The sequence below is a fragment of the Astyanax mexicanus genome, chromosome 21 (assembly GCF_023375975.1).
Source record: "Astyanax mexicanus isolate ESR-SI-001 chromosome 21, AstMex3_surface, whole genome shotgun sequence".
Classification (NCBI taxonomy): domain Eukaryota; kingdom Metazoa; phylum Chordata; class Actinopteri; order Characiformes; family Acestrorhamphidae; genus Astyanax; species Astyanax mexicanus.
Genome location: NC_064428.1, coordinates 3,063,036 through 3,081,300, shown reverse-complemented (window position 1 = coordinate 3,081,300; position 18,265 = coordinate 3,063,036). Strand labels below are relative to the sequence as shown.

General features: G+C 36.7%; 1 protein-coding gene across 2 annotated transcripts; it reads right to left on the bottom strand.

Moving 5' to 3' along the window:
* Positions 1-644: 644 nt before the first annotated feature.
* LOC103031792 (cyclic nucleotide-gated channel cone photoreceptor subunit alpha) lies at positions 645-17,315 on the bottom strand. 2 transcript variants are annotated; one of them, XM_049469990.1, is made up of 9 exons: positions 17,090-17,315; positions 8,636-8,750; positions 8,051-8,080; positions 7,598-7,750; positions 4,965-5,033; positions 4,699-4,875; positions 4,485-4,586; positions 2,274-2,380; positions 645-2,182 (listed from the first exon to the last, which is right to left on the bottom strand). In XM_049469990.1, the coding sequence occupies exons 2-9, from the start codon at positions 8,725-8,727 to the stop codon at positions 798-800; spliced, it is 2,115 nt and encodes a 704-aa protein (XP_049325947.1). In that variant the 5' UTR covers positions 8,728-8,750; positions 17,090-17,315; the 3' UTR covers positions 645-797. The 2 variants fall into 2 exon arrangements, with proteins under 2 accessions (XP_049325947.1, XP_022530469.2); XM_022674748.2 differs by lacking the exon at positions 7,598-7,750.
* Between the last annotated feature and the right edge of the window lie 950 nt (positions 17,316-18,265).

The window sequence follows — 18,265 nt, the reverse complement described above, 5'->3', positions numbered from 1 at the left end:
TAATGTGATAGCACTGCTTTCTGAAATGAAATGGTTAAGATGTCACTCTGAAACTCCTGCAGAATCTTCACAGCGGTGATAAAAGATTCCAGATATATGAAGTGTTTGATGCTTTCAAAAGTTTTTTTTATCTTTGTATTTGCTCGTTCAAATTTGCCTATGTTACATATTCATAACATCTCACTCTCAAAATTACCATACATTTAAACCAGTTAATAATGCAATTTTACGTAATTTTGTACTTTCTCTTTAAATGTTTGTAAAAGTTTTACAATTATTAAACGATTATGTTTTTGGCTTACTTGCCAGATTGAGTGTGACAATGGTACAAATCACCATGATTTAGACAATTAAATGTAATAACCAATATAATAAAAGACATTTGCCTGTATAGTTTTTTTTACATTGTGTTTATTTAAACAATATTTCTGCAAAAGATAATCACACCAATTTCTCTCTACAACTGTGTCTCACATTTCTGTCCTTAGTTATTAAAAACCTTCCCCTGAGAGTGTAAGACACAGGCAGAGTGCGTGATTCTTTCTTATAAAAAGATATGTGTTTAACATGACCAGCCTGATGTTCTAAATAACGTGTGCATTGTTTGAAATCACCAAACTCTAAAGACGTTTAAACGTTTTCTATGTGGTAACATTCTCTACTTTAGAAATGCACTTCTACAGAGTTCTTTAACACTACACCTGTAGGTAACACCAACTGGAGCTGTTCAGTAAATGTATTCATGTAATTAAGTTCTGACCTTGAATTCTATCGTAACCTAATACTTCACAGAACTATTAGCCCTTCTTATCCTCCACCACCTCAGACAAGTCTTCCTCCCTGAGTGTTTTCACTCTGGCTTCCATGTTGTTGATCCTCTGCTTGATCCTGCCCTGGCTGGCTGCCCAATCTGCTGTTATACGAGTCATTTTGGCCTGCATCACTTCTAGGTTGGTCTCAAGCATGGACACTTTGTCCTCTAGGTCTTTAGCGTCCGCTGTCTTGGCTGCAGACTCGTCTATCAAGCCATCCTTCATCAGAATTGCCCTGCCCTTCTCTTCAAGAGCCTTCTTGGCTTCTGGATATTCAGTCAGGGCCTCCATGAGGTCGTCTTTGGAGAGGGCGAAGAGGTCTGAGTAGCCCACGCTCCGGATGTTAGCGGTACGACGGTTCCCAGCCTTACTGCCTTTGATGCCCAAGATGCTGATCTCACCAAAGTAGGCGCCGTCACTGAGCACCACAAACTGCGTCACTCCATCATCCGCTACCACAGCTAGCTTACCTTCTTTGATGATGTACATTTCACGCCCAATGTCGCCTTTCTTGCAGATGTAGTCTCCAGGACTGAAAACCTGCGGTTGAAGCTTGAGCACAAGCTCAATGAGCAGTCCTGCCTCACAGTCCTGAAAGATGCGCACCTTCCTCAGAGTTTCCAAATGAACATTAATGGCAATCTCAGCCTTTAGCTTGTCCGGAAGGTATTTAAGCACTTCCTTTTCATCACAAGTCTTCTCCTCCGTCCAAAGGTAGTCGAACCACTTGACCACACGAGCCTCCAGATCTTTAGTGACCTTACGAAACTGCATATATTGCTTAATGGAATCAATTTTAGCCTGGAATTCAGCGCGTGAAGCATTCATGTTGGAGATCATGGCACCTACATTACCAACAATGGTAGCAAATATAAGCACACCAATGAGAAAGTCAGCGACAACAAACAAGTACTCAATGTCTCTAACAGGAGGTGGAGTCTCTCCGATGGTGGTTAGGGTAAGTGTAGACCAGTATAAGCAGTAGATGTATTTCCTTGCCAGACGGCCATGTTCGGGATCACTGATGTCAGGGTAGACCCATGTGTCTGACCCAAATCCAAGTGTTTTGGAAATAGCAAAAAAGATGCAGGCATTCCAGTGAATAATGATTAGGATATAGAGTACGAGGTTGCCAATGCGGAAGATGTTGGGAAAGTTCGTCCTTGTCTCTGTTCGGTCAAAGAACTCAAAGAGCCGAGCCATTTTCAGAAGACGATTAAATCTCAGTTCAGGATTGTTGTAGCCCACATACAGCATTGCTATATCTGTTGGTATCATGGATACCAGGTCATATCTGAATTGTGGCGTCTTTTTGTAGTTTTCCCATAATTTCTTACGATCTTTCACCAGCAAGCCTTGCTCCAGAAAACCTGGTAAAGACATAAATATACAAAATAATAACTGCATGAGCATTTTGCAAAACATTAATCACTGTATACAAAAAGTGCAGTGTGGGTTTACCTGTTCTGGATCTCACAAATGTGTCGATGTAGTAGATGACATCTGATGAATAATCAAGTGTGATCCATACCGTGGTGTAACTGTCCTGAAGCTCATTGAAACAGGCTCTTTAAAACACAAAATATTATAGTAAATAAAAAAAACAGAGAGCCCTGAAACAATAAGCAAACTTACACCTGAATACTCACACACTCAGATCTCTGCATATACCTAATATTTTTCTTACTTATTTATTTATTAATTTTTTATATCATTTTATTTCAAATTCTTCCCATTTTCACCCCAATTTACACAGCCAGTAACCCAACCCACTCATTAGAACTCCCCCCTATCACTAGTGATGCCCCAACACACCAGGAGGGTGAAGACTAGCACATGCTTCCTCTGATACATGTGAAATCAGGAGCAAAGCACAGCGACTCGGTTCTGATACATCAGCTCACAGATGCCCTGTGCTGTGGACATCACCCTAGGAGTGATGTGGGGAGAGAGCGCCATCTACCCACCTGGAGGGAGCAGGACCAATTTTGCTCCCTCTGAGCGCCGGCAGCTTGATGGCAAATCTGCATAACGGGGGTTCATACCTGCGACCTCCCGCTCATAGACCACTGGACCACTCGCCGCCCATATTTTTCTTATTTGACATTGTTGCTATTACCTAAGATTTTATATATTCAATCTACATTATTTTATTTGTTATTTATGTTCTAGTTATTTTTTATCTTATCTCACTTGCTTGGTTTTATGTGTGTGTGTGTGTGCGCTTGGGTAGTCGCCAAAGTCGTCTAGGCATTTCACTGCATTTGTAGATTATTGTGTGACTGTATGTGTCATTTTGAACTTGATCTTGACATTAAACTCTCATATGTCATGTAAACTTAATAAACTATGGGAAAAGTAAACCTATTCAATCACATTACACCATAAAAACCACACACAACTGTTATTCACTGAACAATAAAACTGTTCTATTGATGAATTACATTCACAGAGAATCATAAATGTGTTTGGTGTTACCACGTGACGCAGTTTTCTAAAGTCACTCATCAAATAAAGTGCTGCACCAAGAACTAAGTGTCAGATTACAATGCTATTCAGGTGGAAGGTAAAGATTACCAGGAACAATAAATGATTATACTGAGAAGATCGATATTTATTAAGATACACATAGAGACGTAGTGTGTAATGCATGAGCAACATATGTGTAATACAGCATGCCAGGCTTCTTGGCATGCAGTTGTTGAGGTTCCTAATGATGTCCTACAATAATCCATCCCATGCAGCTTGAATATTCCTGCAGATTTTGTGATAAGGGTTTGATAGCACGTGCAATAGCATGATATATATTGTCAATCAGGGATAGGTATGATGGTGCGTCTGGCCATGGCATAGTATCTGTGTTTTCTGTATGTGTGTGTTCAGAAATGGTAGGGCTAATGGTTGCAGATCTTAAAGTCAGATCTTTATCCAAAGCATGATTGCAGCGGGTCTTGGACGAGTCCCAGAAAGGTCTTGGTGGAGAGATCCAATGAGTCCACGTGTAGAGGCCTTGTGAGCACCGATAAGAACGATTTGTTGTCATGCGTTATTCTTTGGGGTGCAATTTTAAATGAAGCCTGATCACTTTTGATCTCCATTACAGTGGCCTTATGTTTTTTAAACCTCATCCCAAAATGGCAACAATCTCAACAAGCTTGCCTTAAAAAAGATGACACACTTATGAACAGTCCTCCCCATTGCAAGTGCTGCAGGAGTATTCTAGCTGGATCCCATTAGGAACCTCTACAACTTTATTCAGAGGTGTCTGGCATATTTTTAATCATTTATTGTTTCTAAAAATCTTTATCTTCTTTTCTTTATCACTGCAATCGGACACTTCATTCTGGGTGTAAGTGTTTTTTGATGATGAGTGTGTATTCAGATTGTAGCACACAAGATACAAAACAAGCACACAAAAAGACTTAAAAGAGGTGCAGAAAAGGAGTGCTGTTGGGAAGCATGCAGTATTACCAGCATTGTGCAACAAGTTGGTTAAAAATTAGTCATACTCAAGAATAAGCTAAAGCTATATTCACAAATCATATTGTTATTTTTGTTGTTCCTTGATGCTAAGTGTAAAATACTGAATGCTAAAATACTGTCTAATATGACATCATGGTTTGGGAAAGAACATTACTATAGTTGAGAGGTACAAAAGTGAAAGTGCCTCACCTGGTGATAAGCATCATCAAATTGTAGAAGGCAGGTACTGATATAATCGTGAGCCAGTGGTAGTAAAGGTCAGAAGCAGGATCCATTATCCAAGACTCTTTACTGAAAGCAAAAGACGAATAACGCATACATTCATTCATATTTATAGAGCAAGACTGTCAATAATATATTACAATTTTCTGTGATCTCTAAAGATGTTAAAGTAACTACTCACGGTGGCTCTTCCTTCTTTTTATCATCCTTTTTATCATCTTTTTTTTCATCCTTTTTTTCATCCTTCTTCTCGTCTTTCTTCTCATCCTTCTTGTCATCCTTCTTTTCCTCTTTCTTCTCATCCTTTTTTTCATCTGGTTTCTTATCATCTTTCTTTATCTCCTTGTTGTCTTTTTTGCTTGTATGGAGAAATGTAATGTGATGATTATATGTTTTGATATATATGTGAAGTTAAACAGAATGTGTGTGAAGCAGTAGTTAACTTACTCGTCTGTGTTGTTGCAGTTGTTCATATTTAGAGTAGCAAGAGGCCAGGGGCTGACATTCTTATTGAAGCTGCAAAACAGACGTGACCAAAAATGTTTTGTCATCATGATAAATAATAAAACCCCATATCAATATAGGTTTTTATTATTGCAGACAGAGTGTATAAACAGCATATGATATGTATTAATTATTCATTTACATATGTTTCTGCATTTCAGGCCTGCAGCACATTCCACAAATGCTGGGATGGGCATCCAGCATTATTGATGACACAATAAAACTGTGTGATTATTTCAGAAGAAATAAACACTGTGTGCTCCAGATGATGGATAAAAAGTACAATTCTCTGCCCAGGCCTGATCCGATGAAGTTAGATTCTGCTGTGAGTTCGCACCACTTTCCCCAGGCCCCGTTGGGTCCGGCTCAGGAAAATGGTCTGTGACGTAAGCCTACATTTTTTAATTCTATTTTTTATTTTGTAGAAAGCTATGGTGTGATGATCACAATATAGCGAAATAACAATTCATACTGTGACGTAAAAAAGCTGCACAAGTTAGAATGTTATAATAACGCACTGCTGACCTGGTGTGGGGTTTAAATCAGGCTCAGGTTTATAATGAGAGTTTATGGGGCGGGACGGGGCGGGCCATTGCATTTTTTTATCGTTCAGTGAATTAACAGTTTTGTAAGTGGGATTTTTCTGAAATTTGATGAAATAGGTTAACTTTTCCCAGATTTTATTAAGTAAATGAAGCATATGAAGAAATGGAGTTAACAAAATTAAATATGTTAAACAGACAAAATATGAAATATCTTGGTTTTATGCTGTCTGCACTCATGCAGAGTAAAACCTTTCCCACATAACCTAGGCTAATTTACATAACAATATAAATACCAGCATTTACATTCATATATTGAATGGAAATAGTTTTCCTAAGAGGCTCAGGATAAAAAAAACTATTTGCCCCATTTAGTTACGTAATGATTGTATTCAGTTGTAGTTAATTGTATTGTAATAAGTATATAAATTAGCTTGATTGCTGTTAGGGCTGCTAAACATCAGGAACACATACTCTTTCCTATGGAGAGGAATTAGTGCCAAATTGAAAATAAACCACTACTGTGGAAAAATAAATGTAATCCACAAAATGTATTGCTTTTCCACACCAACGTCAACATCACCAACATGCTAAACCACCATTACTTTACATTTTACTGCACGTGATCTCTTTTTTCAAAAACAATACACAAGAACTTCCATTTACAAAACTATACGCTGAATTAGTGCCAGAACTGAAATACAGTTAGCTCAGCTGCATTGTACTCCACTGTGTGGTGCAGCGAATGTTCAAAAGAATATCACAATACATAACAACTGCATTCCATCTCTGACCAGCACGGAATTCATCCAACAAGACAGGATATAAGAGAAGATAAACGCTCTAATTCTATAAATAAAGGCTGGCACAGTTACAGACGACTGCGTAGATTTTAACACAGGCTCAGTTCTCGCGCTCAGGCCGGTTTCACATGGGCCTTTACTCCAGACCTGGTTACGCTTTCTCCAGGGCTGAGTTAAACCCAGGACTGATCACTCCAGAGTACTGATCTCTGGTCAGTTGTCTGGGGTTCACTGGTGTGGACAGCGCCGGGGTCTACGTGGGGGGGTGTCCTGTGCAGTCCTGTGCAGTGCTGTGCACTGTGATGTGCTTTTAAACATTCACACAGTGGAATATCATGCAGCTGAGCTGATTACATTTGAACTGCTTTTCTGACACAAATCCAGTGTTTGGTTTTCAAACTATAAATTTTTGTGTATTGTTTTTGAATAAAGAGATCAATTCACATTTCACAAAGTTAGACTTTAAATAAAAACAAGCAAATATATTTATGTTCTGTTTAATCAATCATACATTAAAAACCCATATGTCTACTTGTGAGTCTGCTTGGCTAAAAGTTTGGGTATACTATTTTGAAGAAACCAATAACTAAAACATTTTGTCCTAAAACAAAATATCTTACTACGCTGTAGCTCGGCGTGCACCTCGCTGTAAATACAACTACACGCCGCGGTCCACTGGGCCTCACACCCCCTAAAACGAAGGTATTCCCAAAATAATTTGAGGGATAATGAAAGAAACTGATTTAATGTCTTCCAATGTGTGTAGATAAAGCAAAATAATTCAAAAGGTAACATATTTGCATGTGAGCAATGCTATACTTTTATATAGTAGTGATAAATAATCAGGATAAATTGACTTACATTATCACATTATACCCATTTTTAATTTAATACACAGTAACATTCATGTCACACCATATGACAATTTTAAGACCATAAACTAGTGAATAAATGTATATATTTGGAAAGATAAGAGTTATAATATAACCCAGTGATTTCCGTGACTTAATTGAGTTTTTTAAGAACATTTTTCTAGCCAAATATGTCAACTGCCCATTTACATTTTTTGAGTGTAGTGTTTGTTTTTTAATTCCTCTCCATATTTCCAGCGATGTTAAGCAGGAAAAAAACTCAACCGGCAACAAACAAAAAAACTGACTGTAAATAAATAGGCATAGAGCAGTGAAGAGGGGGTGTATGTGTTGAGGGTTTGTTTCAGTGTCTCACATACTTCCTCCTGCGGAGTTGATCTTGTCCATTTGTGGTATTTAAGTTCCCCTCGTCCCTCCCTGCCTCATCAGAACCATCTGCACTGGAACAGCTGCTTTCTGAATGTTTGCCATGTGATACCCAACCTCCAAGTGTCAGCACAAACCGGGATATTCTGAGGTACAGGATGAATTATATATGTGTGGTTATTATTTTTAAATATCATCGCCTTTGTTTTTGTTTTTTTACAAGTTTGAATTTGAATTTAAATGTCAGTCTCAAGTACAAAATACAAAAATGTGTTTTTTCTTACTATATAAATGTATTAATTTATTAATTTAGCATGGTGGACAAATGTTAGCATCTATGATAAATCCTTTTATACTTTTTAATTACAAAATTCTAGTTAAAGATTTAGTTTTTATTTATGTTACAGTGTATTTACAATGTCCTGTTTCAGAAAAAAAGGAATTACCTGCCAGTAGCTCCATGTGAAGGGTGATCCCTGTAGTACAACAGTGTAAAATGCCCAGTCAGATAAAAAGCACAATTAAATTGATTAAAATGAATCAAATCCCATTGCAAATGAGGTTCATTAGCAAAATGCAAAAACCTTAAGCTGACTGCAGCAAACCAATCAGGCAAGAATAATTTAAATATCTCAGACCTTCTAATATAACAAGTGGTTTCTCCAAATTCGACACACAAAGCCATGTTTAATGGCTACTGCAGTCTCACATTTCTAAATAACAAGCACCTGGTTTCACAGTCACCAACGCCCCACGCCAGGCCAGGTAATTACTGTGCTTTATCTCAAGCACACCTGATGCAACTGATGAAGCATTTCTTATATTACATCCAAGAGGATAAATATTTCTGAAAATGCAGAAATAATTAAAAATCAATTTAAAGAAAGCACTTATATTAGCTGTGTTAAAATATGTTTTGTGTTGAGTAATGTAAATTGTTCTTTTGTGATTGGTTTAAAACAGATCAGGAGAAAGTTCACTAAATGTATTAATAAAACAAAGAAAGAAAACTGTTCTGTTTGTGATCTGACCCGTCATTTCCATCCGTCCAGTCGCTGCGTGGCTCCGGGGTAAAGGCAGACCTGCGAGTGGCGTAAGATCGCTCTGTGCAGATTTTGGCCATCTTCTCTCCTGCTGTTCCTCAAACTGCACAGGAAATATTAGTAACAGTTATTGATAAAGGTAAACATACAGAAACAGCTCTCACAGCATATACACTACATAATACTACTACAGTCTGGAGGAAAAAATATCTTTAAACATCTTTAATCATATTGACATTTAACCTCAATAGAATTGAGATAGAATTTTTCCCTTTGGCTGAAATAACTTCCATTAGATATTTGTTATAACCATCAGGCCCTTTCTGACATTGATTGGGTAAAAGTTTTACTCACTCCTCCGTGCAAAATTCTTGCCCTGACCAGAGTGCTGCCTGGTTAAGTGGAATAATTGTTTTAAATGGTTAAAAAAACACAAAATGTATATACAGTGAGGGAAATATTTATTTGATTCCTTGCTGATTTAATAAGTTTGCCCACTGACAAATACGTAAACAGTCTATAATTGTAAGGGTAGGTTAATTTTAACAGTGAGAAACAGATAAAATCCAGAAAATCACATTGTAAATGTATTTTGCTGTACTGTACCCTTAGCAGAGAATCACCCACAAACGTCCATGACTGACAGTGGGGACGGTGTTCTCTTCCTCTAAATATGGCGAGTTCAGTTAATGCCAACAATTTACATTTTCGTCTCATCTGACCACAGCACCTTCCCCCAATCACTCTCAGACAGGCCTGCGCAGGTTCTTGAGCAGGGGGACCATCAGAATGGTCACTGCAGGATTTTATTCCATTACAGCGTGATGTGTTACCAATGGTTTTCTTGGTGACTGTGGTCCCAGCTGCCTTGAGATCATTAACATTTCCCCCTGTGTAGTTTTAGTCTCTCACCTTCTTCATGATCAAGGATACCCCATGAGGTGGAATTTTGCATGGAGCCCCAGATCGATATCAATTGACAGTCATTTTGTATTTCTTCCATTTTCTTACTGTTGCGTCAACAGTTGTCTCCTTCACACCCAATGTCTTAATTGTTTGTATAGCCCGTTCCAGCCGTGTTCAGGTCTATAATCTTGTTCCTGACATCCTTAGAAAGCTCTTTGGTCTTGCTTGTGTTGTAGAGGTTAGAGTCTGACTGATTGATTGTTTAATAATAATTAATTTTAATAGTTGTTATAATAATAATTAATTGATTAATCATTTAAGATAGCTAATAGTCTAATAGGACGCTCCTAATAGGTCTGTAGGAGCCGGAACTCCTAATGGTTGGTATTTCTCTCTGTATCTCTATAATTTCTACAATGTGATTTTCTGGATTTTATTTTTGATATTCTATCTCTCATTGTTCAAATTAACCTACCCTTAAAAGTATAGACTGTTCATGTCTTTGTCAGTGGTAACACTTACAAAATTAGCAAGGGATCAAATATTTATTTCATCTGTACTTTGCATTAAAACATCAAGCTTTTTATTTGTGTCCACAAATTCCCTGCCCAGCCTGTCACCATGTGATTACTGCCAATTGAATTGAACAGCCTTTGACCTCAGTGACATTACAGCCTTTATATTTCAATTTAAAAAAGCTTTATTGGCATGAATTGCAATTAACAACTTTTGCCAAAGCAATTAAACAAGAAGTTAATATACAAAAGGTAAAAAAAAAAAAATACATAATAATACATATACAAATATATATATTAACATATCTTACATATAAAAGTATAAAAGTATATAAAAAGTATATAAAAAAGTAAATATAAATAAATAATAAAAAAAAATGAAAATAAATGAATAAGATATTAATAACAGTGTTGTATGTTGTAATTATTAATGAAGAGTTGTGATTGGTCTGTTGATTAAGCTGATTTTTGTGGTGATGTAGAGCTGAGACGTAATTGGCTGATAGTGTTTTGGTCTCAGCTTCTTCTCCGAGAACGACTCTGAGTTTCTCACAGTCAGACAGAGATGGGAATGCAGGATTGATGTTACTAAACGGCTGAAATACTGTTTGATTTTTTTAAGTGAATAAAGATGCGTGCTGCATGTTTAGTGTAAATAATGTTAATTTATTTTAAATACCTTCCCAGACTCACTGGCACCTGCACTCTTCTTTCTGAATGTCTCAAAGAGCTCTTTAAATCTGGCCACAATGATCCACTCAGTTCAACATTCAAGATTAAAAATAATGAATATCTGAGATTGAAATATGACAGACGTCTACAATGTCTTCTCTTATAATGCAGATGATATTCTGCACCACATAAATGTGGGGGTGTCCCAAATCTGTCCTCACGAGAAATGTAAATGTTTGTTCATTACACTCAGCTTAAGTTTAAAATGATCATTCAGTTAAAAATTACACATTAATATTCCCAAGATGTTCTCTTAGGGCATTTTGCGCTGTGAATGAGAGTGGAAAGGTGCGGCACGTGGACAGAAATATAAGAAGAAAACAGATGAACGATTACAGTCTATAAATACACAGTACATCTTAGATGTTAAGAGGATCAGTTTGATGTGTTCCAAGAAAGTAAGCTCTGTTAAGGTAAAAGCCGCCTGCACTCTAATGTTGACATTCTACTTTAGTCACACTAAAAGTAGCAACATTAAAAAGAACGTACAGTAGATGAGTGACCGCTCAGTGACGGTGCATCTTTAGCAGGTATACACACACCACTATAGTGTTACGTTTCTGTGAAGAAGCTAACGCTGTCTTCTTTTCTGAATTGGTGAAACAGAGAGGTAACCACTGAATTCAGCCTCATGTTACATGACAGTTTTGTGCTTCTGTATCACAATCTATAATGTCTGCTTTACCCAAGAGTCTGAAATAAACCCCTAAATTAATTCACAAATCCACTGCATTTCAATAGAAAGGGATCAGTCATCACATCCATCTGATGAGAAAAAAATGTCATTCATGGTGGTTTGATGCCAAATGGACTGTTTTAAAAACTCACTGACTCGATGCAATATAGTTTGCAGTGTTCAGAAACCAGACACGCCATAGATTTAACAATCTTTACCCCACAGAGAGTTATAAATAAACTGCATATAAATATACCGCCCTAAAGGACAAAAGACACCTAAATTTTGCAATAAGGCTGTTTGTGCAGCAAACCGGCAAACCAATACCCAAACTATTATCTGCATTACATTTTAAAACTTAGAAGATATATTTTTCTCTGCAACACTAAAAAACAACACATATAAATGATCATCTTCACTAGTTTACTATTAATAAATGATAGTTTAATGAATTATTAATAATTATCAGTAATATACAAACAAAAAAAGAACAAACATTCATATTTGTCATATGATGTCTCTTATCATTAACACTAATCATTATCAATTATATTTTTTATAAAAAAAATGAAAAGCTGAACATGTAGCATTTATTCTGTGCTAGAATTAGCATGCTTCACATTTTATAGTATTAATATTATGTTGAATATTTGTTAGCTTCTATGTAAAGCCTGACAAACAATTTACACAGTTGTGATTAAATATGATACCAATCAACCTTAAAGGACAATTTAGGATTATATTTTCAGTAGTAAATGATAAAATTTTCGGGATATATCATCAGATATTAAGGAAACATGTAACGTTCTCACACGATATCAGCTTTGAGAGTTTACAAGACTGCTACTTTTCTCCTGAACAGGTAGCTGAGCTACTTTAGCCAGGTCATTTATCACAGTCTCTAGGTTAGCTTACTCGGGATGGTCACTTTAATTATTTAAAAAATGTGTGTTTTTGCATTTATATCACTCTGTGTGCAGCTGGGAGAATAAGGCATGGGGTAATTGAGGCATTACTGGTGAGCTAGGTTAGCTAAAGTTTTTTTTTATTATTAGTTACATCCAACCAAAGTGACTTTACAACTTAGACATGTTACTCCACATTATATATTACTGTTGTTAAAATAAGTTATGTGTGCAATGTCTGAATTATATATATGTATGACAAAAACTGATGAGTTATGTTTCATAGAGGTTTTTGTCAGAAGTTAATATAAACGTTGGATAACCCAAATCCTCCTCGTCTGATAGGATCATCAGCTTTTACTAAATCCATTCCTCAAAACATACAGTACATCAACAATAGATTTCATTTAACAATGTAATAATGTAAACAATTCACTTGTTTCTCAATTGTTCTTTTACCTTTTATGACATAAATTATAGAAAAAAAAACTAAACATATGTGTCCTAAGGGGCCTACTCTATCAGGCCCGTAGCCAGGGGGGATCGAAGGGTTCGTTCAACCCCCCCCCCCCCCCCCCCCATACCCCCCAGCACCCCCTCAGCCACCCCAACAGACAACTGAGGTGAGCAACAGAAGTCACATCACAGATGTAGGAAGTTTGAGTAACGCTTACATTTATATCAAATTTATGTTAACAGTGGGGAGCAACAGACGAACAAATAAGGACAGCAACAACAGATTCACAACAAACTTATAATAAATAAAATATGTCTAAATTAAAAGGTTTGAAGTGTGCTCGTGTATTTAGGGGGCATTGGAGTAGAGAGCCAAATGAAGTCCACTTTTGGGGGAAAAAGATCCCCCCCATCACAATGCTGGCTACGGGCCTGTCTATTAATACTCTTTAATAATCACTCATATATCCTGAATGCAGTCTTGCTTCTCTTAACCTGTTCTTTCTTTTAACCAGTTCAGTTCATTTTAGTTCTCTCCACATTTCCTCTCTTCAGCTCAATCATCTCTTCTGCCCCTCTAAATAATAAATTACACCACAGTACCTGAGAACAAACTCTAACAGACTCTAACTCTAAACCTGAACTATTAAAATAACTTCATTCTGCAACATTCACAACTCACCTACTAAAATAAACTACTTTCACAACTTTCTCTTTCTTTCTATACTTTTTACAAACTTGTTGTAAAGTTACTCAAAACATACAATTACAGTAAAAAAATCCTGAAAAAATATTTGGATTTGCTGGAATCTGTTTACTCAGGACATGAGGTCTTACTGTGAACTACAAATGAACAGAAGTCATTTTAGATCAGTGTTTCTCAACCCTGTTCCTGAATATTCTACTGCATATTTCACTCTGCTTTAAAGGCACTTTAATAAAGTAAGTGGTGGTATGATGTGTTTAATACACTGCTGAATATACATAATGATTGATTTAGGCTCCATAGGGGGCTAAGGGGTAAATTTAATAAATGAATGTTTATTAGCTGATCAGCTGGATCAGGTGAAAAACACACAATTTTAGGGCAGAGATCAGGGTTAAGAAACTGATTTAAACTACCAACATAATCCAGCTTCTAGATAACTAATAATCTAGCTAAAATAATTTCACTTCATTATCTTTTACAGTAATTCTGCAATCCTAATCTACAATTCACAGTGATTAATCACAAGCTGTATTTTATTAAGCTCACAGTGGGTTTTGATTCGTTTATTTTTAAGCAGCTATCAGAAATAATCTCATCACAGTTTACATGGTTAACTTTGTTACCTTTCTTTTAGAAAAATCGCTGTATATCCAGATATGTTTTTACATATCAGCTCGCTGTCGTAAAAACATATCTCCTGAGAGGCGGAACTTTCTTCCTGACCCGGCTTCGTGATTGACACCGTGATTTCCCATTTACACAGCTGAGTGAAACGATTCGCTCCTGGCGACGCGCCTGTTCTGCGGCATCATTTTTAGGGGGCACAAATCCACCTGTTTCTGATATATCCCCCCCCGGCTCTATGCCAATGACTATAACTACTACATAAGATGTGAATCATGACAGAGCTAGCTTAGCATGGTTAGCAGCTAATGCTAATCCTGCTCCAGTCTCTGTAGAAACTTCACTGAATCTCCTGTATAACTCTGTACTTCAGTGGAGTGGTTTTACTGCTCCTTAATACCTGACTGATAGAATTCATACATAAGGAGCACCGGATTATAAGACGCACTAAAGATTTTGGGGAAAATTAAAAGATTTTAAGTGCACCTTATAGTCTGAAAAATACGGTATGTAAAATCCCCATGAGCTGGTTTATGAAATTGGACTGCTGTAGCCAATTCATACGCATGCTCTCACTTCTTACCGATTGCTCCTTTAATAATAATCAACCTTCAAACAATGACGAAATCTGTATGTAGACTATGTTCCACATTGTCCACCATGCAAATATGAAAGAGCAGATAAATAATTTCCCTTCTCAAACTGTTGCGTGTGAAGAGTTGTAGCAGTGTTGGTGTGCACTTTTCCAGTGACAGATTCTGAATTCTTCTCTGTTTTATAAATGTCTTCTCTAGTGCTCTCATTATCCTTTATCTACACAATTGGATAACATGAACAGGTGCATAATCAGACAGGTTGGAGACAATGGACTGATGTCTGTATTCACAGGTACGCCAGGATCCAAATTTTCTCAAAAAACCCTAGATAATTCTTTAAATCAACAAACCATACGTATAAAAGTCAGTAGCTTCTAACTTTTTACCTATTGTCTGAATTTAAATAAATAGTTTGAATACATTTAGGTTGTTTAAACTTTTATGTTCATTTAACTGAAAAAGTAACTACCATCATGGCACCATGTGACCTCCACTTTCAAACTGTGTTCTCAAACTCTTCCCTATTTGCCTCGGCCCATGATGAACGTCTTTTTCTGGTTCTTGCTGAGGAGATCAGACACCTTCTGCTTCAACTCTCACTGGAAAACAAATTCAGCATCCGTGGGTGTTCTACACCACAATACTATCACACTTCATGTCCCCACATTCTGAAAATCCTGAAGATCCAGAGGAACGGTAGTTAACATGCTCAGACACACACCACCTGCTCCACTGAGAGCTGGAGTACTGGAGGTCGTGTCACTGAATACTGCGTTTTATCACAGATATCCCTTTTTCCAGTGAACTAAAACTGAAATAATTCCAACATGTTCTCATGTTGTGTCATGCTGTGGTAAATTACCCTACATACACAATACTGGATGTTATGTCATCTGAATTTGGCCCATTTGCTTTTTATGAAATCATGGTTGTGATGGAGCTGAAGGGTCACAGCTGTTTACTGTGTTACCAGTGATACAGAAATACAGCAGGAACCGAAAGTTACTCTCTGTATTAAATAGTCATTTCAACTCCAGTGCTTTAGAATCTCTAATATATCTATCAACAGACTCATGCTTGTATTTGCACTCTAGCACTAAATGTATAGTATAGATAGTATACAGTATATAGCACAGCAACAGCCATGGCTCTATACTGTATTATAGTCACAGTTATGATGAATTTATGATTTACATGTTACATAAATTATGAATTTATGTAATTTTATTATTAAAAATCTAAAATGTATTATTTTATAACTGTAAATACCTAAAAAAATGTTTATATAGTATTATGTTTATTTAGGTATAATTCTTCCTATATATTGTAAGTAAGCTTAAAAGATTAATTATAGCTTGAACATCAGCATCAACTTCATTTAAAATCATTTTTAGTATTTAGCATTTAAATATTGTTATTTTTTAACATACTGTTATAAAAATGTCAACTTAGCATAAATTTAGGAAGTTTGGCAACCTGGTGTCTTAGCGGGAAATATTAAACCTATATATTTCCCATCTGTTTGAGATATATAAACCCACAAACAACCTTTAAGGTTAAACTGTTAAAAAAGGTTGGAGGGAGGGATGCAAAAGTGGTTTTGCTTCCATTTGCAGTAACTGCTTTTTAATTTGGCACCAATTCTTCACTATACCTGGGGGAATGTTCTATAAGTCTTACTGTTTTAGTGATTTTGAGATCAGATGTTGATTAGATTGGTAGTGGTGGATAACTTTCTTTATACTGTAAATAAATTCTTTACTACAGTGATGTAAGTTAATTTTTAACATTCTGTTAACCACAATATTTTCTAGTTTTTGTTTGTAGTTGTACAGTTACTACTTTGCAGAGATATATATTGAGAGAGAGAGAATAAAAATAAAATTGTAAATTTTTCATCATGGCATAGAGTTTTTTTTCCTCTTCCATACAATTTTGAGCATCACGAACTTAAGCTAAGGGTTTATTAAAGGTTGAATGTAAGACAGTGAAACAACAACGTTGCCAAATCAATATTGATGTAGCCATAACATTAACATTGATTAAAGTTTAAACACCAGCTGGGAATCAATAGATAATAGGAAATAATAATTTGTACATTTTAACGATCTAAATCTCAAAATCATCGTTGTGGTGATCTGATGATTAGAAAAGCTTTTAGTTTTCAGTGTTTTTTTCAATAAAGGTGGGTTTTTAATAAATGATGCTGCTTTAAATCCATATGTAACACATCATTAGGGCTCCTTCTCACCTGGAATCGTTTTAACAGGTGGGATGAAGAGTAGCACGCGGTAATGCTGGATGAGAAACAGGTAAAACTCACCTGAGCCGCAGTTCAGAGCCTCTGAGCGCAGAAACCGCGAGAAATCAGCGCCAAATTCCTCCGTAACTCCATCATTTCCCTACAGCAGCGCGCGGTTAAATTCACCGTCTCCGTTTCCCGCTCTTTTCTGAGAAGAGTTCATACAGTTTTTGATTCAGATCCTCTGTAGAGAAGAGTTTAACCCGCGGCTGCAGTGGAAGTGCTCCCTCTCTCCGCGCGCCTCCGCCGCTTTAAGTCGCAAAGCCCGTCTGATCCTAAAGGTGAAGCCTGGCCCAGTGCCCAGCCTCACCTGCTCAAACTCAGCACAGCATCACCACACATTTCATAGAATTACTACAGGACTCTTCTTTTGTGTATCTTTGTTGATGTTTTTAAGTTTGGGGGATTTAATTTGAACTTTTTAAACATTTTTACTTTTACTAAGTACTATAGTTTAGCTCATGTGTGAATAAAAATGCAACATAACAACCCAAAAATAAAAACACAAAAAACGCAGAATCCGGGTACAGTTCATTTAGCTTGAACCTGTTTTTGAACCTGTTTTTGAACACAGCCCCCCAGTGCAAGCATGCAGCTCAGAACACAGTAGATTGACAGTGATGAATGAACTCTGGAAAAGGTTATAAAGTCTTTTGGGACTGGAGTGGACCACAGTGAGAGCTATTATTCACAAATGGAGAAAAAAAGGAACACTAGTGAACCTTCCCTGGAGTGACCGGCCAACCAAAATTATTCCAAAAGGGCATGGAGAAATCATCCAGGAGGTCACAAAACAACCCAGAACAACATCTAAAACACTGCAGGTCTCGTCTCAGTTAAGGTCAGTGCTTTTGGTTCAACAACACTGTAAAAAGTGAAGCATGGAGCTGTTCATTCAAGCTAATAAATATGATTGAACACATAGTACAATTATTGACTTTATTGTGAAACTCAACCTTTTTGAATTTTGATGTGTCAATTTTGATTCAGACTAAATTAATTACAATTCTGAAGGAAATAAACCAAATGTTTTGGTTCCACTGAAATCATACTCCAAGAAAAGAGATAAGGATGTAATATTTTTAATTTGAATCAAACATGAAGTGCGCATGCGCACTGTGGAGCACGGGAGAAGTTGTAGAGAAGTGCTTCAGAGCACTGAGGGAGAGAGGGAGAAAGTGCCTGAACGCGCTCGCG

What these genes read in the sequence shown, in the direction of transcription:
- LOC103031792 (XM_049469990.1), bottom strand. Translation starts at nt 8,727, where the DNA reads ATGGCCAAAATCTGCACAGAGCGATCTTACGCCACTCGCAGGTCTGCC. An exon ending in AACTGCAACAACACAGACGA is followed by an intron (nt 4,876 to 4,964) that starts GTAAGTTAACTA and finishes TCTCCATACAAG; the next exon opens with CAAAAAAGACAACAAGGAGA. An exon ending in AAAAAGAAGGAAGAGCCACC is followed by an intron (nt 4,587 to 4,698) that starts GTGAGTAGTTAC and finishes TTTTGCTTTCAG; the next exon opens with TAAAGAGTCTTGGATAATGG.